Genomic DNA, 18,876 nt, shown 5'->3' on the forward strand with positions numbered 1-18,876 from the left:
AGCCCGGGGCCCCCCGCCCGCCCCCTTCCTTGCGCTCGCGCTCACTCCAGCGCGCCCCGGCCCCCCCCCAACAACTCCCGCGCGCTTTTTAAGGAGGCGCCGCGGAGTTGGCGCCGGGGCGGGGGCGGGGAGCGCGTCGGGCGGGGAGGGGAGGGGGAGGAAAACGCGGGGGGAGGGGAGGGGAGGGGGCGGGCGGGGCGGTGCTCGGCCGCGCTCCAGCCATTGGGCGCGGGACCCAGACGTCCCCGGCGCCCAGCCCCCGCTCCACGCCTCCCGCGCGCTGCGCGCCGCTCGGCTCCGACCGCACCGGCCAGGAAGTCGCTGTCCGCGGGCCGCGACGCCGCGCCTGGGGCGCGCTGGGGATGCGAGGCTCTTCCTGGCCCGCTCGCTGGCTGCGGCCCCGGCTCGGCGGCTCTCGAGAGCGCCCTCTCGGCCCCGAGCGCGGAGGAGAGCGGGCGCGCGGAGAATTTGGGAACCCCCCTCCCGGATCCGGGATCAAAGGGCAGCGGGGCCCCCTCCTCCCCTCGGTTGAGGGCAGCGGCGGGACCGCAGCTGGCCGGGCCGGTCGGGATCGGGCCGGCGCCGCGTAAGGGGAGGCGGGCCGGGCCGAAAGTCTCCATGTAGCCGTAGGGTGTGGGTGGGAGCCCAAGTCGAGCAGCAGCCACACTTTTTTTTTAAACAAAACTTTATTGGTAATAGTTTTCAAATATGTTTACAACAGCACACTGTGGACAGGGATCTCACCCTTCGCCGCGCACGGGTCGATCGGCCCTGCGCCCACCCGGGCCGGCCCGCCCGAGAGCCCTGCGGCCGGGTGGCCGACTGCAGCGCGGGGTGGGGGCCGGGCCCCGCCTCACAGTGAGGGCCGGAGCACAGATCGGAACTGGGACGCGGGCGGGCAGCGAAGCGAGGGGCGGCCGGGCAGGGAGGGGCGCGGAAGCTGGGGCGCGCTGGCCCCTCCCCGGCAGCCCGGCTGGAACCCGCGCGGGGTGGGGGCGCTCTGCTGGCCCCAAGTCCTCTTGGGGGGTCGCCTTCCCAGCTGGGCTGAGGAGGCCGGGTGTTAAAATCAGAATAAAACGCAGGAATTTGGGGGCTGTGGCGGCTGCTGCTGTTGCTGAGAGGGGGGGGCCGTGGGGTCAGAATCCCCCTCTTTTGGGGGTCAGATCCTCTTTGGTAAGGAGATGGGTGGCTGCTTGGTCAGGCTTCCAAAGCCCGAGGCTGACGGTGGGGGTGAGATATGGGGGTGTCAGGGAGGGGCGGAGCCCCCAGCCGGGGTTAGCAGCTCAGGAGGGGGGCCAATCCTGGTTTCTTTCTTGTGAACTCAGTCTGCTTCCCAGGCTCCCTAAAATGGGTCGAGGGAGCTGGAGAAGGGATGGGGGAGGCACTGGTGGAACTTAAATAGATCTGAAGTTGTTTTTAAAAATCTCGAGCAACCAGCTCTGGGAGAAGGTACAGGGGTGTCACCAACGCACCCGCGGGTCAGCCTTCACCTGTGGGGTCTGGTGCGGGGCTGGGGCCACGCCCAGACCCCTCTGTCTTCTCCCTGGCTACGATGGACCAGCAAGACTTGGTCTGGAGGAGCCTGGAGCCTGGTTTCCAACCAGCTGAAGTGGGCTGGGGGTATCATTGGGAAGGGGGGCAAGAGGGCTGTGGGGCTGGGGGAGCAGCAGATCCCCCCCAAGGTCTGGGCTTCCTGGGCCCCCAACCCTCGAGGGTGGGCTGGGGTGACATCGGATGCAAGGAACTCGGGGCCCTCTGGCTGTTCAATCCCCCATCCCCCAAAAAAAGAAAAAGAAAAGAAAACAAAAGAAGAGTAAACTTTGGGGGGGCACAGGCACACCCCTAAAACTCAGAGAACTCCTTGCCGCATTTCTCATTGATGGAGACCCGGATCTCTTCCTCCTCGTAGTCATCGAAATTACTTGTGTCCCCAGCGCCTTTGAACTTTGGTATGAAGGGGGCTTCCACCTGGAGGGGACGGGTGGACCTCAGCGTGGCCCAGTGTCCAGTGCCTGACCCGTGCCTGGACCACATACAGGGGTGACCTCAAATTTAGCTACCTCTTGGCCCCTTTTTCTTTTTAAATTCAAGCCAGGGGCTTGCTCAGGTGGGGTTGTGATCCTCCTGCCTCAGCCTCCTGAGTAGCTGAAACTAGGCACCTTCTGCACAAGGCACAGTGGAAAACCGTAGGATTCCACTTCCAGCCCCCCTCCCTGGGCAAAGCTGCCTGCTTCTGGGTGTCCCCGTGTGTCAGCCCCCCCATCTGTGTCCCCCGCCAGCCTTCCCCACTCAGCTTCCCTGCCCCTCACCTTCCGCTGGTAGATGGCAATCCAGTCTGTGGTGGCAAACCACTTGTGATTCTTGATGTCGTTCACGCCGTTCTTGAGGTTCCCAAAGCGCTTGGTGAGGTCCACTTGCAGCAGGTTCCGCAGCAGGTCCTTCAGGTCGGAGCTGAAGTGGGACGGGAACCGCACCTGTAGGGCGAGGACAGCAGGCTGAGGTGAAGGCACAGCCGGGACCCTGCCTGCCCATGGCTGGGGTGCTGGAGCCGGGACCCCCTCCTGAGAAGCACCCTCTCATAGCTTTATAAATTTAGTCTCAGACAGAATTTTCCTAAATTGCCCAGACTAGGACTGAGCTGGCGACCCTCCTGCCTCAGCCTCCTGCCACTTGGCAAAGACTCTTTAAGACAGTGTTGCTTGGGGCTGGGGATTTAGCTCAGCGGCATAAGTGCCTGCCTGGCAAGCAGGCAGTCATGAGTTTGATCCCCAGTCCCTGGTACCAATAAAAAGGAAAAAGACAAAAAAAAAAAACAAAAAACAAAAAACAAAAAAACGTATTGCTGGAGGGCAGGAGCTCTGAAACACCATGCATACAAGCAAGACCTCTCCCCCCCCAGCCATGTTTTCCTATCTTTAAAGGGCAGTTCAGTTCCCCTACCACCCCCAGCCTCGGGTGCAAACACCCCTGGACCTCCAGTAGTGAGCGCAGACCTCTGGTCCCCACTCACTCTTGAGCTCACAAGCTGTGTGACCTTGGCCCCAGCCCTTAACCTCTCAGAGCCTGGGCCTGGGCCTGCCTCTGACTCCAGGAGGGAGATAACACCCGGGGCGGGGCATGGGAACTGGAGGGATGCAGGGATCCTGCTGGGCCTCCCTTCTGTCCTCTTCCAGGACTGCACTGTGCTCTGGGCCAGGTCTCCCAGGTTTGTGTTCCACGTAGGCTGCCTTAGTGGTTGGCTGCCGGGCTCCCAACCGAACAGAGGCCTGGAGGAGCCGGCCCGGCCCCATGCCACCCTCTTCCCCCAAACGGGCTCTGAACCGAGGACCTCTGGACTGAGCTCTGTCCCCAGCCCTGTTAATCTTTGTTTTCTTTTTGAGACAGGGTCTCACTATGGTCCAGGCTGGCCTCAAACTCATGGTGATCCTCCTGCCTCAGCCTCCCAGATACCAAGCCTATGTCCCTGACTGGAATCACTAAGTGACTCCGGTGGGTAGAAGCGCTGAGGCAGCGTGGGGTGCCTGCCGCTGCCCCCACTTCTTGCCCTTGTGATTTGGGGCCCCTCCGTGTCAAAGCCTGTCTCCTCATCTCCCCATGAAGGGCACCTGGCTGATCCAAGCGTGACCTGGGGGTTAGACCTGTGTAACGCACCCCATGCGGTGCTTTCAAGCCCCAGTCCCCACGTGGCCCTCTGAATGAGTGCCTCTTAGCCCAGCTTAACCCACGCACTTAGAGGCTGAGGCAGGAGGACCACAAGTTCAAACCCAGCCTGGGCCACTTACAAGACCCTGTGTCAAAACCTGGAAGGGCCGGGGCTGGAGCTCAGGACACAGGCCCTGGGTTCAGTGCCAGGGCCACCAGGAGGGCCGAGTCCTACATCGGGCCGGGTTAGCCTCACCTTGCCAGAGACAATCTTCTCATAGATCTGGATGGGCTGGTCAGCGAAGAAGGGCGGGTAGCCGGCCGCCATCTCATAGATGAGGACCCCTAGTGCCCACCAGTCCACGGCCTTGTTGTAGCCCTGGGGTGACAAGCAGGGGTAGGGGTGAGGGCACGGCAGAGTTCGGGGCGCAGGGTGTGGGGTGGGGATGGGCCAGGCCTACTTTGCTCAGGATGATCTCGGGGGCCAGGTACTCAGGGGTCCCGCACAGTGTCCAGGTGTGGCCTTTCACGCGCTTGGCAAAGCCGAAGTCCGTCACCTGCAGGCACAAGGCCAGGCAGTGGGCAGAAGGTGGGGGAGGGCGTGGCTGCCCCCCACTGCCCCCCTGTGCCCCTGAGGCCTGCGCACCTGGATGTAGCCCTGGTGGTCGATGAGGAGGTTCTCAGGCTTCAGGTCCCTGTAGATGAGGTCTAGCGAGTGCAGGTACTCGAAGGTCAGCACGATCTGGGCCGCGTAGAAGCGGGCATGGGGCTCACTGGTGGGGAGGGGACGTGGTTAGCGGAAAGACACCCCAGGCTAGCTCTCTCACGGTCTGCGTCCAAGTATGGCTGGGAGAGGCCAAGGTGAGAGAATCTCTCCAGCCCAGGGCAGGACCAGCCAGGAACACAGCAGAGTTCCCTCAGTTAAAAAGCAAGGAGGTCAGCTGGGTGTGGTGGCACCAGCCTGTGATCCTAGCTCCTCAGGAGGCTGAGGCAGGAAGGTCACAAGTTTGAGGCCAACCCAGGCAACTGAGTGTGTGTCTGTCTCAAAAATAAAAAGGGCTTGAGCTGTGGCTGGTTCTGTTTGTAGTATAAAAAAATAAAAAAACACAGAGAAAGAGAAAGAAGTGGAGAGCAGCCTCCCATGGAGCCACTGGCTGGCCAGGTTTCGAACAGGGAACAGGAGCTGACACCCCAGTCCCCCCAAGGTGAACCCCAAGTGCCCAGCATGGAACGGCTGGGGCAGAGCCTGTGGGGTTGAGCACAGGAAAAGCAGCTAGAGGGTCCGAGCAGCTGGGGGTCCCCAGGTGAGGAGCCCCACCTCCCCAGGGCCAAACCCAAACAGCGCTGGGGTCTGCAGCTGGGGAACCAGCGCCTTGCCAGGTGCCCGGCTGGGCGTAGGGGCACTCGGGAGGCTGAGGCAGGAGAATGGCTATGAGTTCGAGACCAGCCTGGGCCACACAGTGAAACCCTGTCTCAAAAACCAAACCAAATTAGAGGGGTGTCCAGGAGCCCACTGGTGGGGCAGGAGTGTTTGAGTCTTTTCAGTGGAGGCGGACTTGGGGAATGAGCGTGGAAGAGGTGTTTTTATTGTATGCAAAAATGTGTATGTGTTTATTTACCTATCAAGTAACAGTATAGATTTTTATTTTTGTTACCAGGGACCCAGCTCAGGGCCAGGCCTGCCAGGCAGGGCCTATACTGCTGCCTGTATCCCTGGCCTGTTGCAGTATACACCTCAGCTGGGTGTGGTGGCAGTGTCCACCAGCACTGGAGGCTGAGGCAGGAGGATCACTGCGAGTTCAAGGCCAGCCTCAGCTACATAGTGAGATCCTATCTCAAAAAAAAAAAAATCTTAAAAATCTTAAAAATGCATAATATTGGCAGCCTTTACCTGAACCACACCTCTCCCGTTTTTAACATTTTGAGACAGGATCTTGTTTATAAGGTGCCAGACTGGATTTGAATTTGTGATGCTCCTGCTTCAGCCTCCCAGAGTGCTGGCATTGCAGGTGTGCACCACCAAGTCAAGTTAAAATTCTTTTCTTAAACCATGTACAATGGTACAGGTTTGTAATCCCAGCACTTGGGAGGCTGAGGCAGGAGGCTCAACACGAGTTCAAGGCCACCACAGACTGCACAGCAAGATCCTGTCTCACAGAGGAAAAAAACATTTTCTTTCTTCTTTTTCATGTTTGAGGGGTGTCGTGGCCCCTGCCTGCAGTCCCAGTCACGCAGGAGACTGTGAAGAGAACTATAGGTGAGGAGTTTCAGCCCATCAACTGGGCAAGAGCCTATACCCTGCAGGGGTTGTGCCTCAAGCCCTGCAAAGCTGACGTCTGAGGCGCCCAAGCGGCCTGTGTGCTTGGTCCCCTTCAGTGCAGAGTGGGGGACCCGGCCAGGCTCACCTGAACCTTCCAATCCGCCGCAGGTGTGAAAACATCTCCCCTCCGGGCACGTACTCCATGACCATGTACAGGTTGGAGTTGTCCTGCGGGAAGGAGGCAGGATGGTCAGGGCCCCTGAAAGGCCCCAGTGGCCTTGCCAGGCAAGGACCGAGCTGGCCCCTGATGGAGGCCCGGGGCAGATGTGCCCTTTGTTCTGCTCTTGGGGAAGGAGGGGCAGGAAGGGGTCTGGCTGGAGGGCAGGGCGGGTCTGTGGGTACTGAGGGAGGTTTCTGGGCCATGGTTGTGCTATCCGTGCAATGGGTCTGCAGAACTGGGGGGCTGCAAAGAAGTCAAGCCGATGTCCCAGCCACTGTGGAGACGGGGAGAAGTGGGTGGAGGCCGCTGGGACATGAGCTTGTGCTGGGGTCACTCCCGGGGACACGGCTGTGTGTGTCAGGCCGGTGGCCCAGAGCCCCGGCGCCCAGCCCACCTTGAAGGAGTACTCGAGCCTGACCAGGAAGGGAAAGTTGACGGCCTGCAGGATTCGTTTCTCGTTGAGCGTGTGCTCCACCTGCTTCAGCTTCACCACCTGCAGGGAGGGCAGCGTGAGGGAGGGCATGGGGTGGGTGGCACCCTGCAGGAAGGGGTAGGGGCAGGCCCCCCGGTGGGGACCATCTCCACTCGGTCGCCTATGGCGCAGCTGGTCGTGGTGGCCCACGCCTGTGATCCCAGCCCCTTGGGAGGATGAGAATGTTTGAGGCCAGTCTGGGCAGTTTAGGGATTTAGCAGGCCCCTGTCCCCAAAGGAAGGACTGGGGATGAGGCTCAGAGAACAGGCCTGGGTTCAATCCCCACTACTATCACCAAAAGTAAAAACAAAAACAACTCATGGGAGGCTGAAGCAAGAGGGTCACTGTGAGCCCAAGGCCCAAGCCTGGGCTGCGTAGTGAGCTCAGAAACAGGAAAGGTAGAGTAGTTGATAATCTAAAGGAGGATCCAACCAACAGTCAGTCCCTTAAACCGGGTGGTGGCCCAAGCCTGTAATCCCAGCACTTGGGAGGCTGAGGCAGGAGGATTGCTTCTACTTTGAGGCTAGACCCACGGGCAGGAGCTTGGCCAGGGTCACAAAGGGGGTCCACACAGGGGCCAGTGTCGGTCCCCTGGCCCTTGCCGAGGGTGCTGGGGCTGCTGGGCCTTTGAAGTGCAGCCAGCAGATAGGGGAACCCAACTTAAAACTTTTAAGTATTCAGGCCTGGGATACATCTCAGTGGCACAGCGCCTGCCTGGCAAGTGCGAAATCCTGAGTTCAATTCTCAGTACAAAAAAACAAAAGGGGGGGGGGATAAAATTTTAAATGTTCATTATGAAAATTTCAACACTGATACTCAACATATGTATTGGATTAAAAGAAAACATTTTTTTGCCGGGCGTGGTAGCTCACACCTATAATCCCAGCACTTGAGAGGCTGAGGTGAGAGGATCATTGCGAGTTTGAGATCAGCCTGGGCTACAAAGTGAGCTCAAGGCCAGCCTGAACTGCATAGTGAGACCCTGTCTCAAAAAAAGACAAAAAAAAAAAAAAAAAAAAAAAAAAAAAGAGAGAGAGAGAGAGAAAAAAAAGAAAACGTTTTTGAGACAGGGTCTCACTGCATAGCTCAGGTTGGCCTCAAATTCACGGCAATTCTGTCTCAGCCTCCTGAGTGCTAGGATCACAGGTGTGTACCATCATGCCCCATTCTCCTGGGCTCTTTTTTTTTGGTCTTTTTCCTTTTTATCGGTACCGGGTATCGAACCCACGACTGCCTGCTTGCAAGGCAGGTGCTTATGTTGCTGAGCTAAATCCCCAGGCCCTCCTGGGCCCTTTAAAAAAAAAAAAAAAAATTGTTTTAGGTACCAGGAATCAAACTCATGACCTGGTGCTTGCCAGGCAGGCACTTGTGCCACTGGACTACATCCCTGACTAAAAAAATTCTTTTACTTTAAGCTGGGCATGGTGTTGCTATAATCCCAGTGCTTAGGAGGCTGAGACAGGATGATCTAAGCTAGTTGGAGGCCAGCCTGGGTTACACAGGGAGTTCAAGGCTTTCCTGAATTACAAAATGAGATTTGGCCTCAAAAAACAAAACAAAAAGGGCTGGGGATTTAGCTCAGCGGCATAAGTGTCTGCCTTGCAAGTGCATGGTTGTGGGTTCAAATCCCCAGTACTGATTTAAAAAAAAAAAGTTTCTTTTATTCTTTTGAGACAAAACCTTGCTAAATTGCCCAGACCAGCCTCAAACTTGTGATCCTCCAAGGTCAGCCTCTGGAGGGGGTCTGGTTACAGGCGTGCAGCACCACACCTGGCCACCATGTCTCATGACAGTATTTTCAGCTTGGCACGGTGGGCTTGGGAAATGCAGGGGCCTCTCAGTATTCTCAGGGGATGGGCTCTAGGTACCCAGCACCCCAGGGAGACACCAAGTTCAGTTTGAGGAGACTCAAGTCTCTTCTAGGAAACGGCTTACACTATAATCCCAGCATTTGGGAGGCTGAGGCAGGAGGCGTTCAAGGCCAGCCTGGACTATATAGCGAGACCCTGTCTGGAAAAGCCGAAAGAAAGGGAGGAAGGACTTCGTGTTTGCACAGCATCTATAGACTACGTGTCTTTGTGGTGCTGGGGAAGGAAACCGGGGCCTGGAGCACGGGCCCCTCTCTGAGCCATTCCCCAGTCTGTGCAGCTTGTGTCCTATCTGGGTGACTTTGAACCCCAAAATCCTGGTGTTCAACATTCACTCTGTCAATGTGAACTCAGAGTGGCACTTTACCTAGGGTAAGTGCAAGTTCTGATTTTTGGAATTTTCTAGAATATTCAGAAGCTATTTAACTTATGACACAAGGCATCACCACCTATTTCAGGGTGGCCTTGAACTCACTATGTATGGCAGATGCCTACTCACGGGAATCTCCCTGCCTCAGCCTCCCATAGTGCTGAGAGGATGTGTGTGTGCCAATGCACCGGGTTGGAATTTTCTAGAACTTTGAGAAAAACGATTTTACAGCTGATCATGTCAGTGCCTGCCTGTCATCCTGGCACTCTGGGAGGCTGAGGTAGGAGGATCAAAAATTCAAACCAGCCTAGAGAACCCAGCAATTTGATAAAACCCCGTCTCAAAAATAAATAAGAAAATAAATAAATCAAATAAAAATAAAACATAAATAGGGCTGAGGATGCGCTCAGAGCCCCGGTCTGGGGTTCATCCTGAGCCATCTGTGTGTTTCTGTGCTCCACTGGCGTTGGTGTAGAGGTGGCGGCGGAGGCAGCACTGGCTGGGTGGGCGGGAAACGGTGGACAGAAAGACGGACGGATGGGCCGCTCACCTTCTGCTTGTCCAGGATCTTCATGGCGTAGTGGTTCCCAGTTTCCTTGTGCTTCACTAGCATCACACGCCCGAAGGAGCCGGTGCCGAGGGTCTTGATGCGGTCAAACTGATCCAAGCTGGCCGTGTTCTGTGGGCCAGAGGGCCGGGGTTGGGGTCAGGGGGCTGGGGTTGAGGCTGGGGTGTCCAGTGGGTGAGGGACCCGGGTGGGCAGTGCCCTGGGACCCAGCCGGCCTGGGGACCTGGGCCCATCACCCCCCTGGGGGCCTCACCTGAGCAGGGCTTTCCCATTTTTTAAGAAAATCTTCTTTGGCTTTGGCTAAGAACTCTTTCACTGAAAGGAAGGAAGAGCAGGGTTAGATTGGGGACTCCCCGTATTCCCATGCTCCAGGGAGTCCACAGCAGGCTCTGTTTGGTTCTGGGGGACACCCGCTGTGGATAGCAGGGGGCAACTCTGCCTGGGCCTGTGGGTACCCTGGGTAGGGGGAGCTGACTGGGCTGCGGCCCGGCCCCCCTTACTGGATCCACCCAAAGTGGGGTTGGGGAGACTAGGGGCTCATGCCCAGGGGCACCAGGCCAGGCACCCTGGCCAGCCCACCCCCACTCGGCCCAGTTGCGAGGTACATTCTTCGGCCAGGGCCGACGCCAGCAGGGTATTTATAGCTTGGGAGCTGGCCGCCGCTCAGGCCCCTTCTCCGGGGAGGTCGAGTGGGGATGGAGGCCCGCGGGGCTCGGGTGGCAGGCGTCCTTGGGGGGCCAGCTGTCACCTTGGTCCCCAGCTGCGCCTGGCCTGGCTTGGACAATCACAGAGCTCTGGTCCAGAGCTGGTGAGGGGGAAGCCTCACCACTTTGGCCACCTGCCTTGTGGCAGCCGGGATCCCTGTTACCGCCAGTGGGCCTGAGGTAGTCCAGCACAGGGGCTGGGAGCTGGGGCCAGGCATAAGACCAAGTCTGAGTCCCCCAATTCTGCTCCCTGAGGAGCTGCAAAACTTAGACAACTGATCTTGTCTCCCAGGCCTCAGTTTTCCGCATCTATGAATTGGGGTAAGAGCAGTGAGCTCCCTGGGGCTCCCTGGGTTCAAGGCCGGTGTGGAGGGGCCTCAGTGCCACCTATCAACTTTGTTTTTATGGCACTGGGAAATAAACCCAGGGCCTTTGCACTGAACTGTAGTTTGAAACTATTCTAAAAATCTGAGGCAGGGTCTCGCCAAGTCAATCAGGCTGGCCTGGACCCTGGGTTCCTCCTGTGTCACCCTTTGAGGGCTGAGATTACAGGTACGTATGTGCCACTACCCTGGCTGCTACCTGCTGTTAAAAAAAAAAAAAAAAATCAGGGGGCTGGGGATTTAGCTCAGCGGCATAAGTGCCTGCCTTACAAGCAGGCAGTTGTGAGTTCAATCCCCCGGACCGATAAAAAGGAAAAAAAAAAAAAAAAAAAAAAAGACAAACTTGAGCCCACCTTGGGCAACTCAGCAAGACCCAATCTGAAAAGAAAACAGACAGACTGCAGATGTAACTCAGGGAGAAGGCTGTGGTCCAGCCTCAGTGCAAACGAACCAACCAACCACCAAGTAGAAAGGGCAAGGGGAGGTGTGGAAAATTTGCCGGTTTCTTTTTAAACACCAGGACAGGGCCTCAAACTGCACAGGCTGTCCTGCCTGCCTCGGCCTTCTGGGCAGGTACGATTACAGCTGTGTGCTACTTGCCTGCTTTCTGATCAGTCAGTTGACTGATTTAAATGAATGGAGGTCTCGCAGTGCTGCCCAGGTTGCCCTCAAACACCTAGGCTCTGGTGACCCTCCTGCCTCAGCCTTCCAAGCAGCTGGCATCACAGTCAGGAGTGTCTCCACCTCGAGCTGAGCAGGGATCGCCAGCCTGAGCTCCACCTGCAGGCTCAGTCCTGCCTCCATTCATTCTGAGGCTCGAATTCATCCTTGGGTCTCCTGCTCAGTGCTGTGCTGGGGTTCCCCACCAGCAATGCTCCCCTCACTGTGCAGAGTGGCTCTTATTCCCCCTCCGCCTCCCCTCGTTGTACAGATGACCCCACTGCCCCCGAGCTCTGCTCCCAGCCAGGCCCTTGCAGTGCAGCAGCGCAGGGACTGATCCCATCTCAAGGCTGCCAGATCCCAGGGACAGGCGCCACTCTGGGGCCCCAACACTTACTTGGATTCTGACCTTGCCTCCTGTCTGCCTGACTGCTAGGAATCCCACCTTGCCCCAAGGAGAAGGGTTAGAGGGCAGGGGATGCAGGGGAGACTGTAGCCAGAGCCAGGAAGAGGGCCTTTGAGGGGTCCCTGGGCTTCGGGTGAAAGACCAGGAGCCCTGGGCCGGTCCAGGGACCTCTCTGAGCAGAAGCTGCTGCTCACATCTAGCACTTTCTCTAGGAGAATCTTAGGGACCACAATGCCATCAGAAATCTCCCAGCGACAGAGCCACAGGCTGGAGACAGAGCTCTTGAGACCCTACCTTCAGCCACATCAGAGAGCAGACAAAGTCTGGCTTGTGGAGAACCCACAGGAAGGCTGTCTCCACCCGGCCCTAACCAGGCAGTGCACAGGTCTGAGTGTGGCTGTCACCATGGCTATCTCCCCACTTCTGCTGCTGAGATTTGGGGGGGCGGGGCACAATCCCCGGAGAAGCCAGCAAACAGGGCAGCCACAGCCATGAACCCACACTTACCTCCTCATCCCGCCACTCCAGGGGTGGGATGGGGCAACCTGGGGCCCTTGGCCCCCAGCCCAGGAGGCTCAGGGTGCTGGCTGTGGCTTAGGTCCCCAGAGGGTATGGCGCAGGTAACTCAGGAAACGCAAGGCCAGGTGGGTCCAGAGCAAGAGCTGCAGCCACAGCTGGAAAACGATCTCCGAGTCCGAATCCTGGCTGCTGCCTGATCTGGGATCCATCCCTCCCAGGCCCTGCCGGGCTCTCCCTGGACTCTTCCCTTTGCTGGGGCACCAGGAAAAAGCGAAGCCTGCTAGCCAGCTTCCTTGGGAAGGCCTCTTGGGACCCAGGAGGAGGAGCTGGTTGCCAGGGAAGCATTTAAAGGTACCTGCTGCAGGCGGCCAAGGTCTGCAGAAGCTCCTCTGGCAGGAAGAGGGGGGAAGAGTCCCTCAAGGGTGTCCTTCTGGCCAGCCCACCTTCCCAGGGGTGGGGCACTAAAGCCAACTAACTTCCTTTTCTGGCAACTTTCACTGTGTCAGGGATGCCAGGCCCTGCCGTCTTCCGTGGGTGCTGGACTGCCCAGAGACAGCAATCAACATGCCCAGGGAAATGCCCACTGGGCAGAGGGGAAGGAGTTAAGACCCAGCCCTTGTGACAGCCAGAACTCCCTGGAGGAGAAGGAAGCCCCAAGCTCCTTAATTAGCTGGAAGAACAGCTGGAGAGAAAGGCTGGGGGTGGGTAACAAGAGCCACCCTATCGCCTCCCCAGTTTTCACCTGGAGTCCCCAAGCCTTGCTACCCCGAGAGAGAAATGGGCACATCTATTCTTTGCCTTGTTGCCGTGCGGGGGTGGTGAGGGGACCCGGCGTCCTGAGATGTCCTTGGCCTCTGTCAAACCTTGCCCTGTGCTTGGCTCTGCTCTCAACCATGAAAGTCCAAACCGGAAACCAACAGCTAAACCCGGGGAGGGGGAGGGGAAGCAGCCGTAACCATCTTTCTCCTGCTTTCCAGATTCCTCAAGGAAGCGGAGTGTCAGGGACAGCCTGCTCCTGAATATGTCCAGCACCCAGGGTCTCTGCTGGCAACAGGAAGCGACAGAGGAGGGGGCGCAGCTCCCTGTGTGTGTGTGGAGGTGCCACCTGCCTCTGCTCTGGTCCAGATTTGATAGGGGATCAGAGAAAACCTGAGACAATCCAGAACCATCCTGGGTGTAGCGGTATAGGCCTAAAACCCCAGCATTCTGGGAAGCTGAAGCAGCAGGATCCCAAATTTGAGCCCCAGCCCATGTAGCTTAGCGAGATCCTGTCTCAAAATTAAAAATAAATAAAATTTTAAAATAGGGTCGGGGATGTAGCTCAATGAGAAGGCTGTGAGTTCAACTCCTGTACCAAAACCCAAACCAAAAACCAGGACCAGCAGGAGGAAGAAATGAGAATTTCAGCAGTGGGGACGCTGAACCACAGAAGCTCAGGTGAGAGGGCGCTTCCTCCCCTAGATGGTCTCTGACTTTATGTCCTCTGAAACCTGGGGGTTGTGGGCCCGCAACGCCTAGCTCGGTTGGATCCCTGCTGGGGGGAGGGCTGCAAACCCTCCCCACCCCCATCCCAGGGGGTCCCTGACTTGGACCGGACCGACCTCCATTCTGAGCACCCCCCCGTCACGGTCAGAGGGTACCCCAGTCTGTGTTGGACACCAGCACTGAGATGCCCCAGTTTCCAGTCTGGGCTGGACCCCACTCTGGGTGGACCGCTCCCTCCCTAGCTAAACAGGACCATTTATCTGCTCCTCTCCAGGCCCCACAACCCAGGAGGGTTACTAAGGGCCAGTCAGGAGTCCACGGACGACCACTCGATCCTAAGCTCTGCCGCAACCTTTTCCTGACTTGAATAGTAGTGTGTGCTTGGGGAAGTTGCTATAGCAACCGGGCTCAGCCTCACCATCGGTGTAGCTGGAAGCCATCACTCGGTCTTCTTCTCTGGGAACTTGGACTACGGTGGCTGGGAAGGCTCATGAGACCTCAGTACCAAATTGGCGGTCCATCCCCAGATCCCTACCTGTAGGGGGAGCCAGGGAGTTATGGGGTGGGAACAGGAAAAGATACACGACCTAAACTAGTGAGTGCAGGGAAAGAGTAAGTAGGACTCTTCCAGGTTCTGTTGGCCCAACTGTGAGAGGGGCGAAGCTACTCTGGCAGGACCCTCATGAGCACCCATATAACTGTTACAGCACGAAAGCGGCTGGACCCTCTCGGGGCGCCGTAGGATGTTAGGCGGCAACATTCCCCTCCCCCCTAAGACTTCCTGGAGTCAATGTTCTTCGGTCCCCGGATCTACTTGTCTTTGGGACCTGGGGGGCTTCTGGGAGGTGGGGCTCCTTCTTAAGAGCGCTCCCTTTTTCTCTATGGGCCAACTCCCAGAGGTGTCTTTAGCCAGTGCTAGCAAAGACCTGAGGCCCACTTGGCTGTCTTCTGTCTACCCTCTCAGTTCCCGGAGCAAGGCCAGAGTTCGAGGCTCGCTCTGGTTCCTCTGCCCTGTCCGCTTCTCGGTCTGGTCCTTGCATGGCGTTGTCATCTTTGGGTGCAGAACGCCCCCACCTCGCTCCTTATCGGCTGATCCTAAGTCTACGCCCTGCGAGGAGGCAGAGGTGGCCCTGGCCGCAGAGATCTAGGTTTGGGGGACAGGGAATGCGTGCGGTGAGGCCGGCGAGGTGTGTGTGTGTACACGAAAGGGAGGTGCCCCTTGCAGGAGGCGTGGCTACCAGAGGCAGATTTTGTATGATTGTGTGGATTCCAAGTAAAGAGGCGCACCTTTCCGCACCTTTTCTTTAGGGGGAAGCATAGCCTCGGGCGCTTTCCAAAGTATAACAAGGTCTGCTGGCAGAACGTGCTATTACTTCAGGGATAAACTGTATCTTAAGGTGTATCAGAGAATGCTACTGGCATAGCAATCTTTTTTAATTGTTTTCTTTGGTACCAGGTATCGAACTCACGACCTCATGCTTGCCAGGCAGGCGCTTATGCAGCTGAGCTAAATCTCCAGCCCTGGCAAAGCAATCTTACGATTTAAAAAAAAGTTTGCAGTATTAGGGATTGAACCCAAGGCCTTTATATTGAGCTACGTCTACAGCCCTTTTATATTACTGCTTAGTTTACCTCTGCACAGAAGACAATATATATATATATATTTTTTTTTTTTTTCACACAGAACTGCATCTCCAGACATTTTTTTTTTTTTAATTTAAGATGGTCTTAGTCACCAAATTGCCTAGAGTGGGCTCAAACTTTCATCTCTTCTCTTTTAGTCTCCCAGAGTCCCTGGGAGTTACAAGATATTGCTGCCAAACCTACCTTGTGTTTTCATTTTTGTTTTGAGACAGTTGTCTTTCCATACAGTCCAGGCTGGTTTGGGACTTGCCATCCTGCTGCCTCAGCTTCCCAAGTGCTGGGATTACAGATATGTGCCACCACATGCAGCTAATTTTTATTATTTTGTTTTGAGAAGAGGTTTTACTGTGTTACCTAGGCTGGTCTGGAACTGGGCTGAAATGATTCTTTCACCTTAGCTTCTCTGTGTAGATATGAGTACAGGTGTCTGCCACTGTGGAGCTTGGCTTTTATCATTTTATTTTTTGTTGTTTTTATTATTATCATTATTTTGTACCTTTGTACTGAGAATTGAACTCAGGATGTTACACTCGCCAGGCTGGCGCTGTGTGCTGAGCTATATTCTCAGCCCTTTTCAGGGTTTTTGTTTGTTTGTTTGTTTGTTTTGAGACAGAATCTCATTCAAGTAGTCCAGGCTGGCCTTGAATTCACCATGTATCGTAGACTGGCCCTGAATTCAGAGATCCTCCTGCTTCAGCCTCCAAGGTACTGAGGTTACAGGTGTTCACCATCATGCCCAGGGCTTTTACCACTTTATATTAAGAAAGTATATGAGAAGCAGCTTATGAATATCTGAGTTGGGAGATTTTGGGGGTCCAGGAAGTTTGCTGGGAGACAGATCTAAGAGTGAATTCTGCCCCTGTGACATAATCAATGTCATACTCAGATAGCTTATTTGGAAAATCTGGACAGTGGCCCATTATTAAAAATCCCCGGTGCAGATACGTGTCTACGGAGACCATTTAGCTTGGCCCATCCTAGAAGCCCGATAAATAGTAACTGTATTTCATGGTGAGAGTCCACTCCTCAGTGTCTGGCCCGCATGCTCAGAGCATTAGCAATTCCTTCCGGAGCCTCTGATCTTTTTCTTGGGATCTTTTTCCCTATGTGGCATTCCACCCCCACCGCATGTGTCTGATATGCCTTGAAGGTTTTCCAGAACTATGTCACTTCCCCAACTTTCAAATGAGCCACCACAACGGTGCAGCTGCTGGCCTCCACCTCCACCTCCGGCTGCTCTCACCTGCTGGGGGCCAGGCCCTCCCTCCCCTTCGGCTTGTCCCCTCCAAGCTCAGCCCCAGACCGTTTTTGGACACTCTCCACCTGCTCCTCTGTCATCAAGCACTCAGCTACAGGCACTTGCCTCCTCGTCCCCCACCCCTCGGGGACACGTCAGGCCCCTTCAGGGCGGCTCTGTTACTCTGAGTTCTGCTGTTTGAACCCGGGCAGGAATCAAGTGCCAGGACTTTAGTGGCTTTTCCTATCTCCTTGGGAGGGGGCGTTCCAGGGACCCAGACTCAGGTTTAAGAGTAAGAGCTGGGGGAGGCACAGCTGGACGAGGTCTCCCTTTGCAATTTTGAATATTCCCGAGTAAATAAAGAGGATTCCACCACAGATCCAGCTTTCAGCCTGCAGTGATAACAATCTGAGAGCTGGGGAAACCGGGGAGGGCGCTTAAGACCGTTTCTGACGGTGTCTCCAATACAGAATCGTTTTCTCTTTGGCTGGAAAATGCCACACTTATCTGGGGGCTTGGGAGGGCCTCTGGCTAAGCTCCAGGTGTGCCCAGAATTCATTTATCCCTCGGTAAAGTACATCACTAGCTGTCATCCCTAACTCTCCCTCTACCCCCAAGTCCTCTCTGACCATTCAGTTCAGGCCCACGGGGTCTCACTCACCCCAGACGCTCCATTCCCAGCCCAGGGCCCAGGAGGAGCCCTGGGGACTGGCTGAATGAGCTTCAGTTGTGAAACAACCATTTATTGGGGGCAGGGGGGCTCGAAGGAGCCTGGAGCTCACCGCAGGGCAGGAGATCGAGATCGGAAGGGGATGTCACGCCCTCCACCCCCACTCGGAGCTAAGAAAGCGGACGCCCTGAACCCCGGGAGGCCAGCTCACCCTTGGCTTTGCCAGCACCGAGGCCTTTCCTTACGTTCCTCCAGTCCGCTCTCCCAGCCAGAGGAGACAGACGCTGGCTTGGAGGAGGAGGGCGGCGGACAAGCGATCGGGGAGACAGAGTGGCAGGATGGGAGGAGAGGGGCAGAGGGACCCAGCAAGATCCCGCCCCCCACGCCGAGTGACACAGAAGGGAACAACAACGCTGGGGTGGGGGGCAGGAGGCTGGGATGTGAGGGCCGCGGGGGCGGGGGCGGGTGTGGTCACTGGGGCCGAGGCCCCCGCGTGCACGCAGACCCCGTGCACCTCGGGCTGCCCCAGGCCGGGTCTGGGCGGCAGCGGGTACCAGAGTAGGGTCGAAGCCGGAGAGGGGCCAGGGGTGCGTAGTGCGGTCCGGCGGTCACGCATGCCGAGCCGGCGCTGACAGCTAGGGGGACCCGGCCGGGCCCGGGGGCGCCGCAGCCTGTGGAGGGGCAGTCCGGGCTGCGGGCCAGACGGGGGTCTGGGCCGGGATCAGGGCCGGGCGGGCTGGGAGGGCGCGGGCCGCGATCGCCCCGGCCGGTCACTCACCGCTCTCCTGCTCGCTGCCCTTCTTGGCGGCGGCGGCGTTGCCCATCGCGGCGGCGGCGACGGCGGCCGGGGCCGGTCCCGGAGCTGCGGCGCTGGGGGTGCTGGAGGCGGCCGGCGGCCCCGGAGCGCGCTGGGCGGCGGAGGCGGCGGCCCCTCGGGCTGCCTGCGCTGGATGCGGCGCCGCGACCCCCGCCCAGCCCCTGCTTCCCGCGTCTCTGCGCGCCCGCCCGCCGGGGAACCTCAGCCAGAGTCCGCTCCTGCTGTCCGTGACGCCCCCGCAGCACGCAGCTCATTGGCCTAGCTTTCCTTGATTGACGATGCCGCACTATCTTCCATTGGTCTTCAGAAACCCTCCTGCGTCTCCATTGGCTCCCGAGCCCATGACGCGCACAGCAGGTTCTGGCCATTCACAGGCTCTCGAGGCCTCAGGTGGGCGGGTGCTCGTGTTTCATTGGTGAGTATGCTCCACAGGGCGCGGAGCTCCCTCTGCAAGGCCGCGCTTATTGGCTGAAGTGCAAGGTGCGGCCGGCCCCCCGCAGAACGTTCAGTGTCAATCCCGGGGTGAGAGGGCGGGCCGGAGGCGCAGTCTGCGGCCCGGGCGGGCGGGGCGGCAGAGGCTGGCGGGCGCCCGCGCAGCGCTCCAGACCCAGGAGGAGGAGGAGAGGAGGAAAGGAGGAGGCGGCCCCGGCGGGCGCCCGGCCGCCCCGTGCGCACCGCAGTCCCCCGCCCCGCCCCCTCCCAGTGCGGCAGCGGCCGTCAGCCAGCGCGGTGGACGTAGCGGCCTCCCGGTCCACCTGCCAGCGGGGCGGGGCGGGGCACGGGGTCAGAGGGCGCCCCCTCGGGGTCCGAGCTGTGCTCCCGGGACGCGGGGGTCTGGGAGGGAAGCTCGGGCGGCGCTGCGGTCGTGCAGGTGGTTGGCACCTCCGCCCTCTGCCCCGGTGGAGCCCTGCGCCTCAGAACCACGCCGTCTTTGGTCGCATCAAGCCGGGG

At 57.8% G+C, this 18,876-nt stretch overlaps 2 protein-coding genes across 3 annotated transcripts; both read right to left on the bottom strand.

Moving 5' to 3' along the window:
* Positions 1-667: 667 nt before the first annotated feature.
* On the bottom strand, positions 668-18,142 carry Prkaca (protein kinase cAMP-activated catalytic subunit alpha). 2 transcript variants are annotated; one of them, XM_003461790.4, is made up of 10 exons: positions 17,887-18,142; positions 9,654-9,715; positions 9,383-9,511; positions 6,517-6,615; positions 6,048-6,130; positions 4,289-4,415; positions 4,104-4,199; positions 3,899-4,021; positions 2,310-2,474; positions 668-1,968 (listed from the first exon to the last, which is right to left on the bottom strand). In XM_003461790.4, the coding sequence occupies exons 1-10, from the start codon at positions 17,930-17,932 to the stop codon at positions 1,843-1,845; spliced, it is 1,056 nt and encodes a 351-aa protein (XP_003461838.2). In that variant the 5' UTR covers positions 17,933-18,142; the 3' UTR covers positions 668-1,842. The 2 variants fall into 2 exon arrangements, with proteins under 2 accessions (XP_003461838.2, XP_003461839.2); XM_003461791.4 differs by lacking the exon at positions 17,887-18,142 and adding an exon at positions 13,976-14,012.
* Smim46 (small integral membrane protein 46) lies at positions 9,687-12,281 on the bottom strand. The gene is made up of 2 exons (XM_063228513.1): positions 12,061-12,281; positions 9,687-9,715 (listed from the first exon to the last, which is right to left on the bottom strand). Exon 1 carries the CDS (start codon positions 12,279-12,281, stop codon positions 12,129-12,131), a length of 153 nt encoding a protein of 50 aa, XP_063084583.1. The 3' UTR covers positions 9,687-9,715; positions 12,061-12,128.
* Positions 18,143-18,876: the final 734 nt, after the last annotated feature.

Source organism: Cavia porcellus, unplaced genomic scaffold (assembly GCF_034190915.1).
Source record: "Cavia porcellus strain 051 isolate PalLab524CR breed Dunkin Hartley unplaced genomic scaffold, mCavPor4.1 scaffold_17, whole genome shotgun sequence".
In the NCBI taxonomy this organism is placed as follows: domain Eukaryota; kingdom Metazoa; phylum Chordata; class Mammalia; order Rodentia; family Caviidae; genus Cavia; species Cavia porcellus.